Genomic DNA, 24,675 nt, shown 5'->3' on the forward strand with positions numbered 1-24,675 from the left:
AAAGTGTCCATTAAATTCCCTGCATTACAACAGTAATTTAACTTCAAGGTATGCCCAGCTGGCTGTAAACAGGTTTGGACTGTCCTGAAATCATAAAAGGAGATAAAACAAAAAGATTTCATTGATGGCATGAGCTACTATTTTAATGGAACTATTTACTGTAAACAGATCCAGATGAATTACACACAATTAAGACATTAATTAGTATTATTACACATCATAATGTCAACACAGAAGTACTTTTCTCTTATTTTGTTTTTCTCATTTCTGACTTATTATTTATGGTGTTATTAGATTTAGATTATATAAATCCTGAAAGCCAATGAGATCTTTCCAAAAAATACTTGTTGCTGAGAGAGCCAGTGTCTATTCTGATCTTCTCTAAACCTTGCAGTGAACATGCTGAACTTAGCTTTCCAGGGATTTTCTCAGAGTAGGTCTTCTTGAATTACTTCCCCTGTGAATAGGGAAAATGGCTGTGGAACCACCTCATAATAACCTGTGCACCTCCATGATGGAGCATGAGCAAGTTGGCTGCCTGCCCTCCTGGTTGGGAACAAAACACACTTGAAGGAGGAAGGTAATGGGCAACCCTTAAGAGAACTAGAGCAACATATCATGGGACTCTGTTGGCTATGAGCATCTAATGCAGGCAATATAAAATCAGCCGCCTGTTAACCTTGCATTTCCAATCAATTGGCTATGTCATGAAATCCAAGTTACCTCCAATAAGTATCTGACATCACCTTGCATTGTCAATGGATGGGGCAGAATGTAAGCCAGGGTGCTTCTTCATAAGGATAGGAAATCTGTATGACAGTATATCACTAAGCAATTGTGAATTATTGTGAAGAACAATAATTTAAGTTAAAGTAGCCTAATCCTCTGTCACCTCCCTGAAGGTCAGATGCAACTTTAGAAGACACCTCAAAAATAAAAATGGTGGGAAAATGTGAAAGTAAAGTCAGTCTAAAATTTATAAAATGGGAGTTGAGGGAGGTTGGGGAATGTTAAGGAAATTCTGAGGCATTGGTAAGTCATTCTAATTGACTTCAGTGTCCTCTAGTTAAGGAAGAAATATAAAGATTCTAGTTCCTGATCGCTATCCAATATCTACTTCTGAAAAATGCACATGCAGATGTCACTTTTCTGAGAGCTGATCATAGGATCAATACATGCTGCTTGGGTTAACACACCACTAATGGGGGATTTGTAAAACAGTTACTATGGCTGCTAACACTGTTAATAGACAAAATCCCCACCCACACAGCTGAAGGGGAGAACATTAGTAAAAAACAAACAGAAATCTCCTACTGGAAAACGTAATCCACAGATATTGGTCCTTGTTGCTTCCACAATGATGTCCATCCAGAAGTTGAGACATTCCTGTTTTGGGGAATAATCACTGTTGATTTTCTGGAATTGCTGCAACAAGATCAGGTTCTGAACTAATGACTTCATGTACCTGGAAAAAAAAAGGTAGAGAGGATAGCTCTGCATTTACACACTTTCAAAACAGACTCCATATTTCTTTTGAAATGAACCTAAGACATACAATTCACGAGCAGTCATTGGTTTCCTCGCTAGAAGCTACTCCAACAAACATACAAACATGATGATGTTACCTAGCCAGGTAATGAAACGTCTGGATATCAAACCTACAGCTCAGCGAGCAAACCTACACCCTAAACATACAAACATAGAAGCGAGGAAATATTCTCTGGCTTTAACGCAGTACCCAACAGCTTGTGTTTGCTTTAATTATCCTCACTGATTAAACCTTAAAATTTCTCTTTATTTGACTAGCTTTCATTTTATTGAGATTTTAAGCAGTGATTGTGGATAATGTTCAGGGAGGGCAGACTTTCTAGGATTGAGTGTATTCCTGCACTTACAGAAAATCTGGCATCAGGATGAAGCATTATTTGCATCTGATCACACAAATTGCAAACTCAGTGAGTGATACTTGATCCTCAGAAGAAAAGAAAGAGAATAAGTGAATTTTCAAGTGTCCATGTTGGAAGCTATCTCTGCACCCTCCCTGCTTTGAGCATTCAGCAGCACATTAAAATTGGACCATCCCATTACGCTGTTGTCTGGATGTCCCAGCAAACAGGAGGAACTTCTCACCTTGTTTTCTTACCCACCAAATTCAGGCCCAGTGACATTTCACCATGGCTGCTTTGAAATGAACCCAAGGGTTACAATTCAAATGCAGTCAATAGTTTTATGGCCAGTTGCTGCTACAGCAAACATAAGAGTTCGGATCAGCAGTCAGCCAGTCACTTCAGCCTGCTCTATCATTTGATAAGATAATGGTCAATCTGATCATGGTACCCAACTACACTCTCCTTCCCACCCCTGATCAAAGTCTCCCGCTGCTGTGCAGACCTCCAATATTCATGCACGGCTGCAGCTTCTGGAGCCTGAAGTCAATGCATCCAAACACAGACTGTACAATTGCTGCATGGCCATGCAGTCTAGAGGGAACATTGCCCCTGGTATCCTTTGACTCCCTTATGAGCCAAGAGCCTATCTAATTCTGCATTCAAAATATTCAACAACCCCGCCTCCACATTTCTCTGGGGAATACATTCTACACTCTCATGACCCTCAGAAAATATTTCTCCTCATCTCCATCCTAAATGGGAGACTATTCTAGTCTCTCTCAGAAGGGAGAAACATTCTCTCAGCATCCACCTTGAGCAGGCCCTCAAGACTTTAGATATTTCAATAAGATCACTTCTCATTCTTCTAAACTCCAATGGACACAGGCCAAACCTGTCCAGCTTTTCCACATGGAATTACACTTTCATTTCAGGGATTAGTTAAATGAATCTTCTCTGAACTACGAATGCAATTCTTGTCTACTTTATAAAAGGTTCAGAGAACTGTACACAAACGTGATCTCACCAAAATCCAATGCAACTGTAACAAAACAATCCTACATTTATATTCTCCTTCCTCTGCAATAAACATTTTAATTGCCTTTCTAAACATACTAACTTTTTATAAATCAGTTTCCAGGGCATCCAGACACATATATAACTCAAGATTTCTACAGTCTCGCTGCATTTTTATAATCTGTTGCTTTTCTATTCTCACTGCCAAAGTGAACAATTTCCTGAATTATATGTCATATCTGTCATATTTATACACATTCATTTAACTCACCTTTATTGTGTGGCAGCCTCTTTCTGTGTTTTCACAATGTACTTCCCAACATATTTTTGTATCATCATCAAATTTAGCCTCTTCATCCAAGTCATTTAAATAAATTCTAAATAGTTGACTGATTCTTGCAGCATTCCATTCATATTATTGTGTCAACACAAAATTACCTATGCATGCCTATCTTCTGCTTCCTGTTAGCTAACCAATCCTCTATCCATGCTAATATATTGCCCCCTACATCATGAGCTCTTGTTCTGCATAGTAGCCTTCAACATGGCACCTCATCAAAAGCAATAAAAATCTTAAGTGCATGATATCCAAAAGATTTCTCTTCATCTACATTGCTTATTACTTTCTCAATTAACTCTAATAAATCACTGACTATCACTCTTCATTGAGATCTTCCTAAAGTCCGTATAACCCAGAAATTCTAATAGGCATCTCCTTCCTCCAAGGTACTTCAATCTCATTTCTAATGCAATGTTCCTCTAAAAAAATTGTTAAAAAAGGAAACAGCAATCATGAGAAAAACCAGGAGACAAGCTGGTCACTGATTCACTGTTTGTATTTTAATGCACAATTTAATCTTACTCAACTCTACTCCCATGGCTTTCCTCTATTTAATTTTAATTTTGAGTCTGCACACTGGCCAATAACAAAGCAGCTTCATTTTTACAGACCTTCCCTGACTTTCCTGACTATTGATTCAATAGCAGCTAATAACCAATGTCGCCCTAAAGTAATACTTAGTCTCTTTGTGTTCCAATGGGGTCAGACCCAGACTCAGTCAATTCACTCAAACAACAACTCTTACCAAAAAGGGGGCTTGAGTCTGAAGAGCTTCTCAGCTGCTTGCACTGCCTTGTTGACGTCCTTGGCTAACATACTGACTATGAAGAAGTGGCCCACATCGTAGTAGTTGTTCATTTGGTCCAGATTTCCTTTCCTACCCAACAGACTGTTCAGTCGCATGCCTATACAAGAGGTGAATTAATCATTGTAAGTACAGGGCACTTGTGCAAAGTGGGTCCTTGCTGTCTCTGGAAAAGGACACCATTCATATTTCATCATTTCAGTGTTTTGGTGCTCCTAACTACAGGATTTTAAAACAGTAAATGAAGCAGTTAGTTTCATGATTAAAAGTGCCAACCATTTGGTGCTGAGCTATGAATAACAGGAATGCACTGTTTGATCCTGGGTCACCCTGTGAATACAGATCCCCTCCCTTTTCTTGATACCTTTGTTGGAATGGACAGTAACTCTGAACCCAAAACCCATTTGGCAAACATCAGGGCAAAGGTCGTTTGTCTGGATTCCATTCCAGTCTGCAGCCATAGGAACCAACCAAACCTGTGACAAGTGCTGTATAATGAATGCCCCTTCGGGAATAGATGCATTCGTAGCTATCAGCACATTACTTTGACAGGAAAACTAAAAGATTACACTTAAATTATTTTGATAGATGATGTAAAAAAAGGCCAAAGTCTTGGAAAGGAAGCAGCCATACCCTTTAACATTTTTAAACAATTTTAGTACAAGCAAACTTTTATGCATCTTGGGAAAATTCAGAAAATCATAGCGACAGCACACAGGAATTTCCTATGGCAAACTCCCCTGGCACAGGCATAAAGTAATAAAGCTGCTGCTGAGGTATCTGGCCATTGTGAGGACAGTGATGCTTTTCTAAGGATGCTTCATCAAAATCAATACAGTTCACCTCAGGAATTCAGAGTGATCAGCAAATGTGGCCATATATTGCTGCGATTGCTCTTTGTACTCAAAAGGAAATTATCCAGCGTTACTGATGCAAGTGCATTACCAAGGATCAAGTTGAAAAATGTCCCCACATCACTTAACAGCATGATGGCTCAGTGGTTAGCACTGCTGCCTCACAGCGCCAGGGAGCCAGGTTTGATTTCAGCCTCCAGTGTCTGTCTGTGTGGAGTTTGCACATTCTCCCCTTGTCTGCGTGGGTTTCCTCTGGGTGCTCCAGTTTCCTCCCACAGTCCAAAGATGTGCAAGTCAGGTGAATTGCCCACGCTGAATTGCCCATAGAGTTAGGTGCACAAGTCAGAGGGAAATGGGTCTGGGTGGGATACTCTTCGGAGGGTCGGTGTGGACTTGTTGGGCCGAAGGGCCTGTTTCCACACTGTAGGGAATCTAATCTTAACCTCATGCCCCCATAACAAAACAAATTACAGAATTCTTCAGAGATTTTTCTCCCCTGCCATGACCACAAGAAATAGGTGGAAAGACAGGGTGTGAGGATACACAGAAAGTTTTCAAGAGACATTGGTAGATTAAGTAAATGCTGGCAAATAGCGTATAAAGAGGACAAATACAAAGTTGTTCATTTTGGAAGGGAGAACAAAAGAACATATTACTTAACTGGAGAAAAACTGCAGAAAGCTGCAACATGAAGGAACTTGGGGGTACGTGTGCATGAAACACAGAAAGCTAGTTTAGCAGGTAATCAGGAAGGTTAAAGGAATGTTGGCCTTTATTTCAAGGGAGGTTGGAGTATAAGAAGAGGGAAATCTTACTGCAAGTGTGCAAGGTGCTGGTGAGACCACATTTGGATACGGAGGGCAGTTTTGGTCTCCTAATTTAAAAGATAGCATTTCATTGGAGATAGTTCAGAGAAGGCTCATTTGGATGATCCCTGGTATGGAGGGCCTGTCTTATGAGCAAAAGTTAAACAGGTTGGGACTCTACTCATAGGAGTTTAGAAAAATGAGAGGTGATCTCATTGAAAGATATAGGGTTCTTAAGGGGCTTGACAGGGTAAATGCTGAGAAGATACTTCCCCTCATGGGACAGTCTGGGACCAGAGAGCATAGTCTCAGAATAAAGGGGTGCCAATTTAAGATGGAGATGAGGATGAATTTATTCTCTCAGAGTTGTTGTAACACATTGTCACAGAGACCTGCGGGGGTCCAGTCCTTGTGTATGTTTAAGGCTGAGATGGATAGATTTTTGACCAGTTGAGCAATCAAGGGTTATGGGGAAAGGGCAGGGAAGGTGGACGTGAGGAATGTTGGATCAGTCACGATCCTAGTAAATGGCACAGCAGGGTTGAGGGGCAGAATGGTCTAATCCTAATGATCTTAAATCACTTTTGAAATGGTCAGTACAACGCAAGCAACATTCAGAGTTGGGACCCTGCAGCTCTTAATTGCGCAGAGTGAACATTTAATTATGGTGGGGCTCATAAGCTTCATTTTGAATGAAATTAAACATTCATACTTTAACACTGATGTACTCACCAATTTTTCTCAGCTCCATTGAGCTTTCAAACTGCTGACCAGCTGCAATTAGGAGAATGGCCAAATTAGACCCAGAGTACAAGGTTGGTTGGAGTTCAAAGCCTTTGCGATACCTGACAATAAGTAGAAACAAATGACTTATTCACTAAACGTTAGATTAATTTATTCAATCAGTGGGAACAGTATTACATGCACACTGATTCCTAACACTATCAATAGCTGTCCAACACTTCAAACACAACTCTAGAAACGGACCTACATAGTTACACTGTAGCTGGCATATAACTTAACAAGCAATAGGAAACTGATTCATTATAAATTACGATTAGGAAGGCGTTGCCCTCGTAATACTACTCTTAGACTATCAATCCAGAAACTCAGGTAACGCTCTGAGGACCAATATTTATATCCCACCAAGACAGGAAGTGGAATTTGAATTTAATAAAATTCTGGAATTAGGAGTCGAATGATAACTTTTCGATTGTTGGAAAAATCCTTCTGCTTCACTAAAATCCTTTCAGGAAGGAAACTGCCGTCCTTACCTGATCTGGCCTACATGTGACTCCATAACCACAGCAATGTGGTTGACTCTTAAATGCCCTCTGGGAAATTAGGGATGGGCAATAAATAGAAGCAATGCCCATGTCCCAGGAATGAATTTTTAAAAAGTTTCCGATAACACAGAATTCTGATGGTTGCATAGCAAATAATTAAGGGGAAAACTGCTCAAATTCTCCTTCATTTGTGTGGGGAAATGACAGGTCTTTGTGGATATATATTGGAATTATTTATAGTTGAGTCTGATTTTGAAGGCTCACACTTTGAAACATTGACCGCTGGATTTGTTTTGTTGCCTCACTCGTATATGCTGCAACATCTAATCCTCTCCGTCCCTGAGGAAGGACAAGTTTGGACACTTGGTCTTCAAACAATGCTTCTTCATATGGTCATCTATGTCCATGTTTGGGACTGAAGTTGTATTGAAGAGGGAGCTAACAGTGCCAGGAGCCACAATGTTGCCTGCCATGATGAGGCTGATGAATGGGCATTCATATGATGCAAAAGGTATTCCACAATCCATTTACAAGAAAACTAAATAAACCTGAAAGTATTGAAGAAGCACACTGATAAAAGGTGACTGTCTGAGCTGATGTGGTATGTATATTGGGTTCTCTTGAAGTAAATTAGGGCTAATTCCAGCTTTCACAAAATCAGCTATCTACTGGTGTGTAACCATTCTGGTCCTGCAGTAAGATACCACCTTTGAAATCTTTGGAACGGATTGAAAAGCTTCTGAAGAGTTAGAGGTTTTGACCTTAGTTAAGGTTTTCGATCAGTACACTACAAGGATGCCAGAAGCTACAGGAGCCCACAGTCAAATGTTAGATTCTATCGTGTGTGGCAACCCTGTGCTGAATGTGAGGCAATTTACAGAACCAGCCTCTGACCAAAGGGAAGTGTCGAAGCATTGCCTTTGTCATCTGTCCTATTACATGTCTTCAAAAACACGTTGGATGACATTGCATGGGCTGCACTTGGCATCCGCAAGATGATTAGGCTCTGGCCTGAATAAATCTGAGCATGGATCAGAATACCAGGCACAAAGAGCAGTAACTGTAAAGTGAATGTGCGCCATCTGCTTGACTGACTAATCTCCTAACCACTGAGGAAAACATACAACATAGCCGAATGACATTCAGTCCATCGTGCCAACAATTCGAAGGGCTATCTCATTAGCTCCGCTCCTCTGCACCTTGCACCATCCTAAAAGTCTTCCATTAGATGAATATATTGAATTCCCTCTCCAAAGATGTGACTGAAACTTATTTCAACACAGGCAACTCACTGTTCAGAAGAATTTTAATCTCACCCCAGCTTTTGATTAAAATCCTAAATCTGCATCCTCTATTTACTCACAGCAACACCACCCCCTCCTTTACCCGACAACCAGCAGAAAAGTCTGCTCTTAAATACTTTCTCATCAATCTGACTGCAATATAAATTCCCCCTTGTTAGCGTCAGGAATGCATTAATCAATTGAAAGGGCTTTGGGGACAGAATCGTTAATAGTTTGTCAAATTCCCTTCTGAAAATAAAGGGTCAAGGCATGCCGGGTTATGGTGACAGGGTAAGCGATCTTTTCAGAGATCCAACACAGACACAATGGACTGAATAGTCTGACTCGATGTTGAAAGATTTTATGTATGAAATTTTAATTGAAAAGTGCGTGCATCATAACTTGGACCTAAATGTAAATTTCTTGAAACAGGAACTAAACCCATTTCACAGCTGCTTTTAAGAGGGGAGAAGAGGTTCTGGGAACGAAGCCACTTATGCAAAGTCGATAACCACAGCCATCTGTGTTTCCTAAGCAGCAGGAAACTGAGTGGTTGAAAGGACCCTGAATCCATGAGGCAAGTTCACTGTCCACCATCATGAACATTCACTGCAATAACTCATCAAAGTTTCTCTGATAGCACATCCTAAACCCATGACCTTTAACCACCTGCAGGAATTAGTGCAGCAGCTAAATGGAAACACCATCATCTGCAAGTTTCCATCCAAGTCACATAATCAGTTCTGCCATTACGCGTCTTTCCTCAACATGAATTGGCTATAACGCGATTGATGAATAAGGGAACACTGATTCGAAAACCCAAGCTTGTAAGATGGGTGTTGGCTAGAACGCGATATATCGCCGAACACTAAGTGCTATTTTTGCAGAGTGATTTTTTTTATATAGCGCAGGCTTACACAAGAACACATCGTGTTATGGAAGAAATGACTGTATCAATCTGAAGTGAAACTATCTCTTTGTTCTTTCCCTAATGAAAAGCCTTGAACACCCTTTCGAGTGTCATCCATGTTACATGGGCTGCAGCAGTTCACCACAACTTTGAAGGGAAATTAGGGCTGGGCAATAAATGTCCATGAGCATGAGCAATGCTCACACCACACAAAATGAATGACGCCACTGTTTGAGGGTCAGGAGGAGCAACAGTACTTCCTTGAAGTGTCACAATTGTTGCAAATATTAATTGATGATCACTGAACTCCAGTCACTAGCAGACACCCATTGCTTCACATTGTGATGTCTTGCAATCTGGACCCTACGGTTCCACTGCTACGATTTGAATTGCTACCACAATGTTTCTCACTCACTTAATAAGCTTCCCAACTCTTGTATGTCTTGATCCAGTTCATTACATTACAGCTTTCCACATTAGTCTTATGTATAGGTTATCTGTCAGAAAACAGCTTGATTGAATAACAGCAATAAGGAGAACATCTCAACGCATTTCTGAAGAACTGTATTTTCTTACCATTCTATGGCACTGTCCCGGTTCACTATATCATTGCAGTACGAGTCAAGAAAGAGGTCTTTATAAATTTTTCCACACAAGCAGTACATGTCAGGGGCAGGCTGCTCACATGAATTCAGGACTTCAAGCATCTTATTCAAGGCTTTTTCTCTATCACCTGGGTGATTCCTCCTGCAGAGAGAAAATACAAACAGCACAATCTTTACATAGAGTTGTACAGTCACTGCAGGATACTGAGCCAAGATCTATTATGCTAACAAACAGTATTTTATCATCAATGGTGCCTGTTGACATTGAAGTACATTCAGAACTAGGACTAAGCCAGAACTGTTCTAGGATTGTACTCACCACCTATTTATGTATTAGTGTCAGCAATTAATAAATGCTCCTGTTGCATAACCTCAGCATGATCTCAACACATGGCAGAAGAAATAGTGGACACCCCACTCCACTGAACTTTCCCATCATTCTGAACGGTGGTGGGAACATTCAAAGTAGTCAGCAAACACAACAGGAATCCTTGAGGAACTTTCAAAGCAGAAGCATGAGCCACTCTCTGCTTTAGTGAATGCAGTGTACAGAGCTCCAAAATCAATCAGCCAGATACACATGCAACAGAAAGCCTGCACTGGCAGAACAACCAGGAACCTTCTAGTCGAAGCCATAAAAGGTGGCAAATAAACATTTGATTAAAAAGATCCCATTCAACAACTGAATATAAACAAAGCAACTCATTGTTGCTTGTTACAGGCACACCTCTGGACAGGATTAGGTCCCCTGTCCTACCCAAGCATTTAGGCCATGATGATGGCCCAGACCAGGTTTCTCAGTGACTAAGCTGGAGTTGATACCACGCTGCTTCAGATCTTATTTCCAAACTTGATAAAGACCAGGTCATTGTGCTCTTATATCCCATTGGTAACATTGCTGAAACAATTCTTTCCCCAACTTTGTATTTTGTCATTTCTTCACCTATCCCAAGCTTTAGTTCAGGTGCATGATACCTACTTCAGTCCAAGGTGTAACACAGTTACTAACCAGGCTAGATTTAATCAGCACAACCAGAATCAAGAAAAGTTACATTAATGAACTCTGTGACTACAGACTGAGCTTATCTAAAACTGCATGGAAGTTGGCATCTTAGTTAGGGTTCTATCTGATCTATTACAGCACAGAGAAAACCACATATTGTCCAAACTGTTCATATAGCCCAGCAAATTCAAATCTTTCATAGGGAAAGAAGATGATTTTTCTCAGGAGTTCACAGTTGTGTTTGTTCTTGTTTAAAAACCACAAGTCAGCAAGAGCTCTTAGAAATGGAAAGCAATGGGAAGAGGACACAGCAGCTGTCATTGCTCCTCGTCTGTGGTACTGTAGGAAGCAGTAAACTAGGTGAAAACCACCTAGCCAGGCGTGGTGTGCCATGTATGTAACTAAAGATCTGGAGGAGCCGGTGTTGGACTGGAATGAACAAAGTTATAAATCACACAGCGCCAGGTTGTAGTCCAACAGGTTTATTCGGAAACACGAGCTTTCATCAGGCAGTTGGGGAGTTTGATGAAGGAGCAGTACTCCGAAAGCTACTGCTTCCAAATAAACCTATTGGACTATAACCTGGCATTGTGGGATTTTTAACTTGGTAACTAAAGAGACTATTTTAAAACTGTCTGTGGGAGCAGCGTAACAGTCCTAAAGAAAGACAAAAATCACAGAACCAAATTGCCATACTATTCCTGTCCATAAAATACATGTAAATGAAGACAAAAAGGATTTTGTTTTTTGGGGAATTTAGATTGTTAAGATGACCTCTGAAACACAGATGTTTCTATTATGGACAAGAAAACTTATTTAGATACCAGGGTCAATTTCCAATACTTTTTACTTCCTTCGAGATTCAAACGCTCAACTGCAAAGTACAGGAGGCATTCCAATGTTAAGACATGGAACAGTCAAGTGTCACATTTTGCTGTAATGGACATGAGTTTAAGGGCAATCTATATATCATTTCTAATCAACCCCATACTTCATTGAGCAGAGACACCTGTGCTCCCCAGAACCTTCTTGATGCCACAACAACAGACAACTGTGGTCTACTCTTTTTTTTTATTGTCATTCCATTCCTAAATTAAAAGGTGATTTTTATTTCCCCCAGATTTTCCCTTCCTTTTTTCAGATAGCTAGAGATCAAATCTGATTATTTTACAGGCATCCAGAGTAGCTGCCTAATGTGGGCTTTCAGCTCTTTCATTGACAAATGAGGGATTTAGTGCCAGATATCAGGCCTGGACCCACCTATGGCAGAGTTTCTCTCAGGAAGTCAGTGGCCTCCTTCTCCTATTGCCAGTGTTGGATTGGGTACTGGGTCAGTGAGCAGATAGGAATCCCTCAGCACAAGGTGATGGCAGATGGTTGAGTATTTATATGTTAAGGTCTCGTATCTATCAGCAAGGGATCTATTATTGGTGAGTTATATACAGGGGACTTGTGAATAAAGATAGATGACTAGTCTATGATTAGAAATTTATAAGCAGATGGTCTATGATTGGAGGTGTCCCTGAGTTTGGTAGTGGTGGTGGTGGTTTGGGGGGGAGGGGGGTGGAGAGGTGTGGTGTGTGTCAGTGTGTGAAGTTTCCTAAGCAGGGAGTCTGTGAGTGGCTGCTTTTTGAATGGGGGATCCATAAGCAGAGATCTGTAAATGTGGGTGGCCTCTGGATTGTACATGGGGGCTATATATATCAAAAGGGATTCAATCAATGTATTTTATTAACCCACCTCTGGAACTAACAGTCAGCAGGATGGGTGTACAAACTGGGTGTCATGCAGTGGACATCATTGCTGGTTACTCACCCATCGCTGCCCTGACTATAATTTTACTTGTGGTAGGACGTCACGTGAGAAGGACCACCCACTCACCTGTCAGTATATCATTGAGGCCCTGGAGTGGCCAACTAAGGCCTACCTCAGCCTTGAATACATTTAATAACCCAGTTCTTTGCAGTAAGGAATTCTACAGATTTATGACCATATGACAGAAGAAACCCCTCTTTATCTCTGATTTGGTGCACAAACCCCTTACTCTGAGATTATGCCCTCTGGGCCTGATAAATCAGAGATATTTTGGAAGTGCCTCAGCCACCCTGTGTCTCTTGCAAATCAGAGGACTCATTCAAAAAGGAAGAAGCTTTCAGGTCAGGGAAAACCTGGTGCAACAGAATTTGTGGACAAAAATTACTGAACTCTCTTTCCAATTTTCCCCTCTGTCCTTGTGTTTATCCCCCTCCCACCCCCCAATTGTCTGTGCACTGTTACTGTGTATGTGTGTAAGTAGAGTTCGTAATGGGTTTAGCATTCTAATCAGTAGTCGGTAAATACTGATGGTTATATCTGTTCACCTGTAACTAGAGTCTAATTATTTGTAATAAATATTGATTCTTGCTGGTACAGAAACTTGGTCCAGGTTTTCTCATGACCTATGTCTGAAAATCACGAGAAGTGTGGAACTTTGCATACTTATTGTAAAATCTTTACCTTTTGTAATGAATCCAGGGGCTTGATTTCCAGTGAATTACAGTTGGATGACAGCCACTCTATGGCCAATCAAGGATGCTGGCTTCAAAGGGGAAGGCATTGAGTGCAGTAAGCCACCATCATCCCCTGCCTCCCTCGCCTGCAACCTGCAACATTCAATCCTCAGCATGTCCTAGGTGACCTGTGACCCAAGGTTGCCTTGGCAATCCTGGGACCTTGGTGGGTACACCGCTGGCAGCTGCCACTGCTCCCTGACAGCAATGAGGAGCTACCGCTGCTTCTGACTGGCTAGCGCATCTCACCAGTCCTGAATCCTGGGAAAGGACAGACAGTGACCACTTAATGGCCTGAAGGTACTGAATATCACTGGACCTCCCATGTGGAAATGATGGGGTTCTGTGACCAGGAGGTGAGGCATCCCCATTGGATTCATTCAATCTCACCTTATGTTTCCAAATTATGAGGACATAGTTTATATTCCCTTGTGCTTGTATTCCCATGAGTTTATAAGTTTACAGAGTGATTCAAAGTGGTATTTAAAATGGTATAGGCATTCAACGGCTCAGCTGCAGATAAAAACATCCCTGGTAAACGAATTCAGAACAGCAAGATAGAACATCTTAATTTTAAAATCGAGAGTGTGGCACTGGAAAAGCACAGCAGGTCAGGTAGCATCCAAGGAGCAGGAGTCTGACCTAAACATAGAACATAGAACAATACAGCGCAGAACAGGCCCTTCAGCCCTCGATGTTGTGCTGACCTGTGAACTATTCTCAGCTCGTCCCCCTATACTATCCCAAAATCATCCATATGCAAATCTAAGGATTGTTTAAATCTCCCTGCTGTGCTTTTCCAGTACCACACCCTCGACTCTGATCTCCAGCACCTGCAGTCCTCGCTTTGGTCATCTTAAAATTAAAGCTAAATCAATAGGTGTAAAGTCAGATAATATTAATTCAAACAAAGGATAGAGAGTACACAACTTCACTCCCCAGTAAAGGTTGTGGATACCAGGAATCTAATGGGGTATCAGAACTGAGATTGACAGATTTTTTTTTCGAAGAGGGTTGAGAGATATGGAATAATGTTGTGTTAAAGGTGTTGAACTGTCACTCAGCCATGCTTTAATTAAATAGTGGAGCAGGCTTGGAGGAAATCTTTCTCTGTTCATATTTGTTAAACTTTGAAACTAGAAGTTAATCATATGTGTGGCTGCCATCACAGGTCTTACTGAGTTTAGGTTATGTCACAGATTCCTAGTCACATTTTAGTAACTGAATATAATTGATGGCTGCTCTCTATCTACCCACATTCAGCATTGATTTGGAAAGTGCTTTACAAAGCAAAGTGATAAACCTCACAAGAATTTAATGTGAATAAATGAAAAACTCAACAGCACCAAAACAGGTCACTTACCCCAAGTGACGTGTGCCAATTTCTGTGTTGCACAGGGATCTCTTTAATCTTCATCAGCCTCACCTTTCTCTCTCAGGTTTATCTAGCTTCCCTTGAAATCATATGATCCCTGACAACACAGCCCTAGCAGACTAGAGGCAAGGTGTTCTCCCAATTACTACACAGCAGTAACTCTACCTGTTCAGTGCGAATGCATAGTGAAATTTGATGTTGTGCTGATTAGCCAGGTCACAGGTCGGCAACATCTCCAGAGTTTCCACCAGCTTGACCATACCATCATAATCCTGTTAGGGGTAGAGTAAAATAAGTCATTAAAAAAATTAATGGCCAAATTTAAAATGTCACATTTCTGCTGTGGTAAAACCCCCTTAAAAGATTGAGTGGCTTAATGAGGCATTGTGACATGGTGGGCAGCACAGTGGCACAGTAGCACAGTGTGGGTGGCACGATGGCACAGTGTGGGTGGCACAGTGTGGGCAGCACGGTGGCACAGTGGTTAGCACTGCTGCCTCACAGTGCCAGAGACCCGGGTTCAATTCCCGCCCCAGGCGACTCTCTGTGTGGAGTTTGCACATTCTCCCCGTGTCTGTGTGGGTTTCCTCCGGGTGCTCCGGTTTCCTCCCACGGTCCAAAAATGTGCAGGTCAGGTGAATTGGCCATGATAAATTGCCCGTAGTGTTAGGTAAGGGGTAAATGTAGGAGTATGGGTCTGGGTGGTAAACGCTTCGGCGGGTCGGTGTGGACTTGTTGGGCCGAAGGGCCTGTTTCCACACTGTAAGTAATCTAATCTAATCTAAAGAAATGCCTGACTGAGAGTTCTACCCAATGAACTCCAGCTGACAGTATTTAATACTTGTCTGAGGTTCAATGATAAATTACAAATAATACTGAGCACTTTTGATCAAACTGTCATACTGCGCTCACGTGGAGACATACTAAAGGAGGAGAGATGTTTATGGACTGGGAATTCCAGATGTTAGGGCTTCAGTAGCTCAAGGCACAGCTGTCATTTGTGGAATGGTTAAAAGAAGGAATATGCAGGAGGAAACCTCAAGAGATAAAGAGGGCAAAGGCCGTGGTGGAATTTGTAAAACAAGGGCGAGAATTTCAAAATTGAGGCAATTCCACCCTCGGACGACTATCTGTGTGGAGTTTACACATTCTCCCTGTATCCAATTGTGTTTCCTTCGGGTGCTCTGGTTTCCTCCCACACTCAATCACAAGCCAACGCAGGTCAGCAAGCAAATGGATGATGATGAATAGAGCTTGGTGCAAGTCAGCACACAAGTAGCAATGGCATTGATAAGGGGTTGAGCAGCAGAATTGGGTGATGTTATGGCTCAGTTTCTATTACACCCTTTTGTTGAATATCTTGGGAAGTTTTCTGTTATAAGGAGATACATAAATGCAATTTGCTGTTGGTCCATTGCAGTGTCTCTCTGTCAGGATGCTCTGCTTTTAATCCTCAGTAGATCCTCCATAAGTACACAATAAAGTATCTCTTCTACATTGCTGGTCTCTCCGTACCTGGATGTCCCTGTATGAGAAAAGCAAGTTTGTGATAACGTCAGGCGTGACAACCTCCGTGCTTTCGATACGTTGCTTAATGCCAGTGAGTTGTTTGGCAAGTTCATCTCCTTGGTATCGCTCCCTCAATTTTCGAATGTCACTCAGCAGAGTATCCTTGATATATGTGCTGTGAACAACAACAACACCAGAGACTGCACAACAGGTATGTAAATAACAATTAAATAGGTGACAAAATCTGTTTAAGAATAAAACTGTAAGCACAATAAAATTATTTATCTATTTATTTGATGCAATTTCCAGGCGTCTGTTCCTACAACTGTAAAAACAATGACAGCAGGGAATTTGAAGAAGTCCCATTATAATTAAAAGATTGATACTGTGGAGAAGCTGGAAATAAGCAGAGACTGATAAATTGATTTCTGATATTTAGATTAGATTCCCTACTGTGTGGAAACAGGCCCTTCGGCCGAACAAGTCCACACCGACCCTCTGAAGCGAAACACCCCCCCCCCCCCCTATATTTACCCCTGATTAAGCCACCTAACACAATGGGCAATTTAGCATGGCCAATTCACCTGCCCTACACATCTTTTTACTGTGGGAGGAAACCGGAGCACCCAGAGGAAACCCAAGCAGAGAATGTGCAAGCTCCACACAGACAGTTGCCTCGGTTGGGAATTGAACCTGGGTCCCTGGCGCTGTGAGGCAACACTGCTAACCACTGCGCCACCGAGCCACCCCTGGAACATAGGGTTGGACAGTCTTAATTTTGAGCAAACTTTGACAAATTTCTACGGTGCAAATCCCACAGCACCGCGGTATTTTAAACATTGATTTCTATGACTCATGAAATCTTTTGATTATTACTCGTTTTGGAAAAGCATGCATCAAACCTTATCTGATTTTGGACTTTGTCAAAACAACTTCACTTGTAACATGGAGAGAACTTGTGCTTATATAGCTGCACTCAATAATCTAATAATTATTATAATGGAGCACAGAGCTGCTGTGGAAGGAGAACAGATTATTTCTTTTCCATTCAGAGCACGTGTCGATTTTCATTCTAACAGCAGGTATGGTTTGTGGCTTTCTTGTAAAAGAAGCAAGAACTACCCAAGGAGGTTTGAAGCACATGCCAAAATATTTCCTATCTAAGGATTTTGTGAAACTTGAAAGGGGTCAGAAAAGATTTACAAGGATGTTTCCAGGGTTGGAGGGTTTGAGCTATCGAGAGGAGAGCTGTTTTCCCTGGAGTTTCGGAGGCTGAGGCTAAACCTTATAGAGATTTATGAAATCATGAGGGGCATGGATAGGATAAATAGACAAAGTCTTTTCCCTGGGGTGGGCAAGTCCAGAACCAGAGGGCATAGATTTAGGGTGAGAAGGGAAAGATTTAAAAGGGACCTAAATGGCAACTTTTTCACACAGAGGGTGGTGAGTGTTTTGAATGAGCTGCCAGAGGAAGTGATGGAGGCTGATACAATTACAGCATTTAAAAAGTATCCGGATGGGTATGTGATAGGAATGGTTTAGAGGGATAAATGCTGGCAAATGGGACTAGATTACGTTAGGACATCTGGTCAGCATGGAGGGGGGAGGTTTGCTAGTGCTCTTTGGGAGGGTTTAAACTAACTCTGCAGGGGCATGGGAACCTGGACTGTAGCTTGAGGGTACAGGACCTTGAGTGTAGGGAGGTTAGGAACAAGGCATCCATCTCGAAGGAGGGTGCCTATAAACAGGAAGGTGGCTTGAAGTGTGTATACTTCAATGCCAGAAGTATAAGAAATAAGGTAGGTGAACTTGCAGCGTGGGTTGGTACCTGGGACTTCAATGTTGTGGCCATTACAGAGATGTGGGTAGAACAGGGACAGGAATGGCTGTTGCAGGTTCCAGGGTTTAAATGTTTTAGCAGGGTCAGAGATGGGGGTAAAAGAGGGGGAGGTGTGGCATTGCTTGTCAAGGATAGTATTACAGCGGTGGAAAGGACGATGGAGGAAGACTTGCCATCTGAGGATGTTTGGGCTGAGGTTAGAAATAGGAAAGGTGAGGTCACCCTGTTAGGAGTTTTCTACAGGCCTCCTAATAATCCGAGAGAAGTAGAGGAAAGTATTTCAAGGATGATTCAGGAGAAGAGTGAAAGTAGCAGGGTGGTTATGATGGGGGACTTTAACTTCCCAGATATTGACTGGGAAAGCTATAGCTCGAGTTCGTTAGATGGGTCGGTGTTTGTCCAATGTGTGCAGGAGGGTTTCCTGACACAATATGTAGACAGGCCAACAAGAGGTGAGGCTATACTGGATTTGGTTCTGGGTAACGAACCAGGCCAGATGTTAGACTTGGAGGTAGGTGAGCACTTCGGGGACAGTGACCACAACTCGGTGACTTTTACTCTAGTGATGGAGAGGGATAAGAGTCTGCAGGGCAAGAGTTATAGCTGGGGGCAGGGAAATTATGATGCGGTGAGGCATGACTTAGGATGCGTGGATTGGAAAAATAGGCTTCAAGGGAAGGACACAAATGATATGTGGAGATTGTTCAAGGAACAGCTATTGGGTGTCCTTGATAAGTATGTACCAGTCAGGCAGGGAGTAAAGGGTCTTGTGAGGGAGCTGTGGTTTAATAAGGAATTGGAATCCCTTGTGAAAGGGAAGAGGGCGGCCTATGTGAAGATGAGGTGTAAAGGTTCAGTTGGGGCGATTGAGAGTTATAAGGTAGCCAGGAAGGATCTAAAGAGAGAGCTACAAGCAGCGAGAAGGGGACATGAAAAGTCCTTAGTTGGTAGGATTAGGGAAAACCTAAAGGCTTTCTATAGGTATGTCAGAAATAAAAGGATGACTAGGTTAGGTATCGGTCCAGTCAAGGATAGTAGTGGGAAGTTGTGCGTGAAGGCGGAGGAGATTGGAGAGACACTAAATCAATACTTTTCATCAGTATTCACTCAGGAACAGGGCACTGTTGCTGATGTGAATATTGAGTCACAAGTGATTAGAATGGATGGCCTTGAGGTATGTAGGGAAGAGGTCTGGGGAATACTGGAAAGGATGAAAATAGATAAGTCCCCTGGGCCTGATGGCATTTATCCTAGGATCCTCTGGGAAGCTAGGGAGGAGATAGCGGAGCCATTGGCCTGGACTTTTATGTCGTCATTGTCTACGGGAATAGTGCCAGAAGACTGGAGGATAGCAAATGTGGTCCCCTTGTTCAAGAAGGGAAGTAGGGATAGCCCGAGTAACTATAGGCCAGTGAGTCTCACTTCTGTTGTGGGCAAAGTCTTAGAGAGAATTGTTAAGGGATAGGATTTATGAACATCTGGATAGGAATAATGTGATCAAGGATAGTCAGCATGGTTTTGTGAAGGGCAGGTCGTGCCTCACAAACCTTATTGAGTTCTTTGAGAAAGTGACCAAGGAAGTGGACGAGGGTAAAGCAATAGATGTGGTGCATATGGATTTTAGCAAGGCGTTCGATAAGGTACCCCATGGTAGGCTAATGCAAAAACTACGGAGGTATGGCATTGAGGGTGCATTAGAGGTTTGGATTAGGAATTGGCTGGCTGGAAGGAGACAGAGGGTAGTAGTTGATGGTATAGGTTCATCTTGGAGTGCAGTTACTAGCGGTGTTCCACAAGGATCTGTTTTGGGACCATTGCTGTTTGTCATTTTTATAAATGACCTAGAGGAGGGGCTTGAAAGCTGGGTGAGCAAGTTTGCGGGTGACACGAAAGTCGGTGGAGTTGTGGACAGCGAAGAAGGATTAGATTAGATTAGACTTACAGTGTGGAAACAGGCCCTTCGGCCCAACAAGTCCACACCGACCCGCCGAAGCGCAACCCACCCATACCCCTACATTTACCCCTTATCTAACACTACGGGCAATTTAGCATGGCCAATTCACCTGACCCGCACATCTTTGGACAGTGGGAGGAAACCGGAGCACCCGGAGGAAACCCACGCAGACACGGGGAGAACATGCAAACTCCACACAGTCAGTCGCCTGAGTCGGGAATTGAACCCGGGTCTCTGGTGCTGTGAGACAGCAGTGCTAACCACTGTGCCACCGTGCCGCCCCTGTGGCAGGTTACAGCGGGATATAGATAAGTTGCGGAGCTGGGCAGAAAGGTGGCAAATGGAGTTCAATGTAGCTAAGTGTGAAGTCATTCACTTTGGTAGGAGTAACAAGAAAATGGATTACTGGGCTAATGGTAGGCTTCTTAGTAGTGTGGATGAGCAGAGGGATCTTGGTGTCCATGTACACAGATCTCTGAAAGTTGCCACCCAGGTAAATAGTGCTGTGAAGAGGGCATATGGTGTACTGGGCTTTATTGGTAGAGGAATTGAGTTCCGGAGTCCTGAGGTCATGTTGCAGTTGTGTAAGACTCTGGTGCGGCCTCATCTGGAGTATTGTGTGCAGTTTTGGTCGCCATACAATAGGAAGGACGTGGAGGCACTGGAACGGGTGCAGAGGAGGTTTACTAGGATGTTGCCTGGCATAGTAGGAAGATCGTATGAGGAAAGGCTGAGGCACTTGGGGCTGTTCTCATTGGAGAAAAGAAGGTTTAGGGGAGATTTGATAGAGGTGTACAAGATGATTAGGGGTTTAGATAGGGTTGACAGTGAGAACTTTTACCGCTAATGGAGTCAGGTATTACTAGGGGACACAGCTTCAAATTAAGGGGTGGTAGATATAGGACAGATGTTAGGGGTAGATTCTTTACTCAGCGGGTTGTGAGTTCATGGAATGCCCTGCCAGTAGCAGTGGTGGACTCTCCCTCTTTATGGTCATTTCAGCGGGCATTGGATAAGCATATGGAGGTTATTGGGCTAGTGTAGGTTAGGTAGGCTTTGGTCGGTGCAACATCGAGGGCCGAAGGGCCTGTGCTGCGCTGTATTTTTCTATGTTCTATGGACAAGTTGGACCAAAGTGTTTGTTTCTGTGCTGTGCATCTCTATGATTCTATGACTCAAATTAAAATGAAACAGTTCACTGGAATTTTCACACATCAGTAATGTGGACATTCCTCACAGTTTGACAGGTAAGGTTGACATAATGGCTCAGTGGCTCACAGCACCAGGAACCAGGGTTCAATTCCACTCTCGGACGACTGTCTGTGTGGAGTTTACACGTTCTCCCTGTATCCAACTGTGTTTCCTCCGGGTGCTCTGGTTTCCTCCCACAGTCCAAAGTTGTGCAGGTTAGATGGACCGGCTATGCTAAATTGACCGTGGCATTCACGGATGTGCAGGTTAGGTGGATTCACCATGGGAAATACAAGGTTACAGGAATAGGGTAGCAGGTGGGTCTGGATGGCTCTTTGGATGGTTAGTGTGGACTCAATGGCCGAACAGCCTACAACTACGCTGTGGGGATTCTACGATTCTATGCTCGAGACATGGTGCCCCTGAAAAAATGCAAGTCTCTTGCCACATCACGTTGACTTTTGTTTGAGGCGGTTCTAATTTCTACACTTCTCCCATTCCATACTTTCAATTAACACATCAAGTTGAAGGTTAAGTAAATATTCTTAGTCATATGAAAGACAGTACCATGAAGGGGTAACTTCAATATCTTTTAGAAGACTGGTAAATTTCTCCACCAATGGCTGGCAGAAAGGTCCCAGTAAGATGTCCCAATTTGGTTGCAAGTACTCAGAGACTCTCCGTTGAAAATCATTCTCACAGCACAGGTAATCGTTGTTGGTGGTTGTCACGTAGGGGATGAAATGATAGCTTCTGCTGGCAGCCTGGCAAAAAGAAAATACATCTTTCAGTCAATTTACAAAGTGATTGGAGGACAGTGAAATCAGTGAGCAGAATGAAAAGTAAATCGAAGATATAGAATGTAGGGAAATAGATGGTGACATCTTGAAAAATGTCCATATTGCAGAGGAGGAAGTGCTGGATGTCTTGAAATGCATTAACGTGGATAAATCCCCAGGACCTGATCAGGTGTACCCTAGAACTCTGTGGGAAGTTAGAGAAGTGATTGCTGGACCTCTTGCTGAGATATTTGTATCATCAATAGTCACAGGTGATGTGCTGGAAGACTGGAAGTTGGCTAACGTGGTGCCACTATTTAAGAAAGTGGTAAGGACAAGCCAGGGAACTATAGACCAGTGAGCCTGACCTCGGTGGTGGGCAAGTTGTTGGAGGGAATCCTGAGGGATAGGATGTACATGTATTTGGAAAGGCAAGGACTAATTAGGGATAGTCAGCATGGCTTTGTGCATGGGAAATCATGTGTCACAAACTTGATTGAGTTTTTGAAGAAATAACAAAGAGGATTGATGAGGGCAGAGCAGTAGGTGTGATCTATATGGACTTCGGTAAGGCGTTCGACAAGTTTTCTCATGGGAGACTGGTTAGCAAGGTTAGATCTCACAGACTTCCGTGAGAACCAGCCATTTGGATACAGAACTGGCTCAAAGGTAGAAGACAGAGGGTGGTGGTGGAGGGTTGTTTTTCAGACTGGAGGCCTGCGACCAGTGGAGTGCTAAGGATCGGTGCTGGGTCCACTATTTTTCATCATTTATATAAATGCTTTGGATATGAGCATAAGAGGTACAGTTAGTAAGTCTGCAGATGATGACACCAAAATTGGTGGTGTCATGGACAGCGAAGAAGGATACCTCAGATTACAACAGGATCATGATCAGATTGGCCAATGGGCTGAGAAGTGGCAGATGGAGTTTAATTTAGATAAATGTGAGGTGCTGCATTTTGGGAAAGCACATCTTAGCAGGACTTATACACTTAATGGTAATGTCTTTGGGAGTGTTACTGAACAAAGAGACCTTGGAGTCCAGGTTCATAGCTCCTTGAAAGTGGAGTCACGGGTAGATAGGATAGCAAAGAAGGCATTTGGAATGCTTTCCTACATTGGTCAGAGTACTGAGTACAGGAGTTGGGAAGTAAATTGCAGCTGTACAAGACATTGGATAGGCTACTGTTGGAATATTGCGTGCAATTCTGGTCTCCTTCCTATTGGACAGATCTTGTGAAACTTGAAAGGGTTCAGAAAAGATTTACAAGGATGTTGCTAGGGTTGGAGGATTTGAGCTATATGGAGAGGCTGAATAGATTGGGGAATTGGAGGCAGAGAGGTGACATTATAGAGGTTTATAACATCATGAGGGGCATTGACGGGATAAATAGACAAAGTCTTTTCCCCAGGGGTGGGTGAGTCCAGAACTAGAGGGCAAATGTTTAGGGTGAGAGGGGTAAGATATAAAAGAGACCTAAGGGGCAACGTTTTCATGCATAGGGTGGTACGTATATGGAATAAGCTGCCAGAGCAAGTGGTGGATTTGCGAGAACTGCTTAGGAGGATTTAAACTAGTAAGGTGGCGGGGGGGGGGGGTTGGACCCAGGGAGATAGTGAGGAAAGAGATCAATCTGAGATGGGTACAGCTGAGAACAGAAGTGAGTCAAACAGTCAGGGCAGGCAGGGACAAGGTAGGACTAGTATATTAAAATGCACTTATTTCAATGCAAGGGGCCTAACAGGGAAGGCAGATGAACTCAGGGCATGGTTAGGAACATGCGACTGGGATATCATAGAAATTACTGAAACATGGCTCGGGTGGGCAGGACTGGCAGCTGAATATTCCAGGATACAAATGCTACAGGAAAGATAGAAAGGGAGGCAAGAGAGGAAGGGGAGTGGCATTTTTGATTAGGGATCGCATTACAGCTGTACTGAGGGAGGATATTCCTGGAAATACATTCAGGGAAGTTATTTGGGTGGAACTGAGAAATAAGAAAGGGATGATCACCTTATTGGGATTGTATTATAGACCCCCCAATAGTCAGAGGGAAATTGAGAAACAAACTTGTAAGGAGATCTCAGCTATCTGTCAGAATAATAGGGTAGTTATGGTAGGGGATTTTAACTTTCCAAACATAGAGTGGGACTGCCATAGTGTTAAAGGTTTAGATGGAGAGGAATTTGTTAAGTGTGTACAAGACAATTTTCTGAATCAGTATGTGGATGTAACTTCTAGAGAAGGTGCAAAACCTGACCTACTCTTGGGAAATAAGGCAGGGCAGGTGACTGAAGAGTCAGTGGGTGGGCACTTTGGGGCCAGTGACCATAATTCTATTTGTTTTAAAATAGTGAAGGGAAAGGATAGACCAGATCTAAAAGTTGACGTTCTAAATTGGAGAAAGGCAAATTTTGACAGTATTTGGCAAGAACTTTCAAAAGCTGATTGGAGGCAGTTGTTCGCAGGTAAAGGGGAAGCCTTCAGAAATGAGATAACAAGAATCCAGAGAAAGTATATTCCTGTTAGGGTGAAAGGGAAGGCTGGTAGGTATAGGGAGTGCTGGATGACTAAAGAAATTGAGGGTTTGGTTAAGAAAAAGAAGGAAGCATATGTCAGGTATAAACAAGATAGATTGAGTGAAACCTCAGAGTATAAAGAAAGTAGGAGTATACTTAAG

At 42.7% G+C, this 24,675-nt stretch overlaps 1 protein-coding gene across 3 annotated transcripts in view; it reads right to left on the reverse strand.

The window, feature by feature from the left end:
- Positions 1 to 24,675, reverse strand: part of map3k15 (mitogen-activated protein kinase kinase kinase 15) — a 139,665-nt gene that overhangs the window by 68,634 nt on the left and 46,356 nt on the right. For all 3 annotated transcript variants that reach the window (XM_060833457.1, XM_060833458.1, XM_060833459.1), the window contains exons 3-9: positions 21,781 to 21,977; positions 16,235 to 16,403; positions 14,885 to 14,991; positions 9,764 to 9,934; positions 6,441 to 6,553; positions 3,989 to 4,148; positions 1,315 to 1,465 (exon numbers count right to left, since the gene is read on the reverse strand). In XM_060833457.1, the coding sequence (XP_060689440.1) occupies positions 1,315 to 1,465; positions 3,989 to 4,148; positions 6,441 to 6,553; positions 9,764 to 9,934; positions 14,885 to 14,991; positions 16,235 to 16,403; positions 21,781 to 21,977 (1,068 nt within the window). The remainder of the gene's footprint in view (positions 1 to 1,314; positions 1,466 to 3,988; positions 4,149 to 6,440; positions 6,554 to 9,763; positions 9,935 to 14,884; positions 14,992 to 16,234; positions 16,404 to 21,780; positions 21,978 to 24,675) is intronic.

This window comes from Hemiscyllium ocellatum, chromosome 12, assembly GCF_020745735.1.
Source record: "Hemiscyllium ocellatum isolate sHemOce1 chromosome 12, sHemOce1.pat.X.cur, whole genome shotgun sequence".
In the NCBI taxonomy this organism is placed as follows: domain Eukaryota; kingdom Metazoa; phylum Chordata; class Chondrichthyes; order Orectolobiformes; family Hemiscylliidae; genus Hemiscyllium; species Hemiscyllium ocellatum.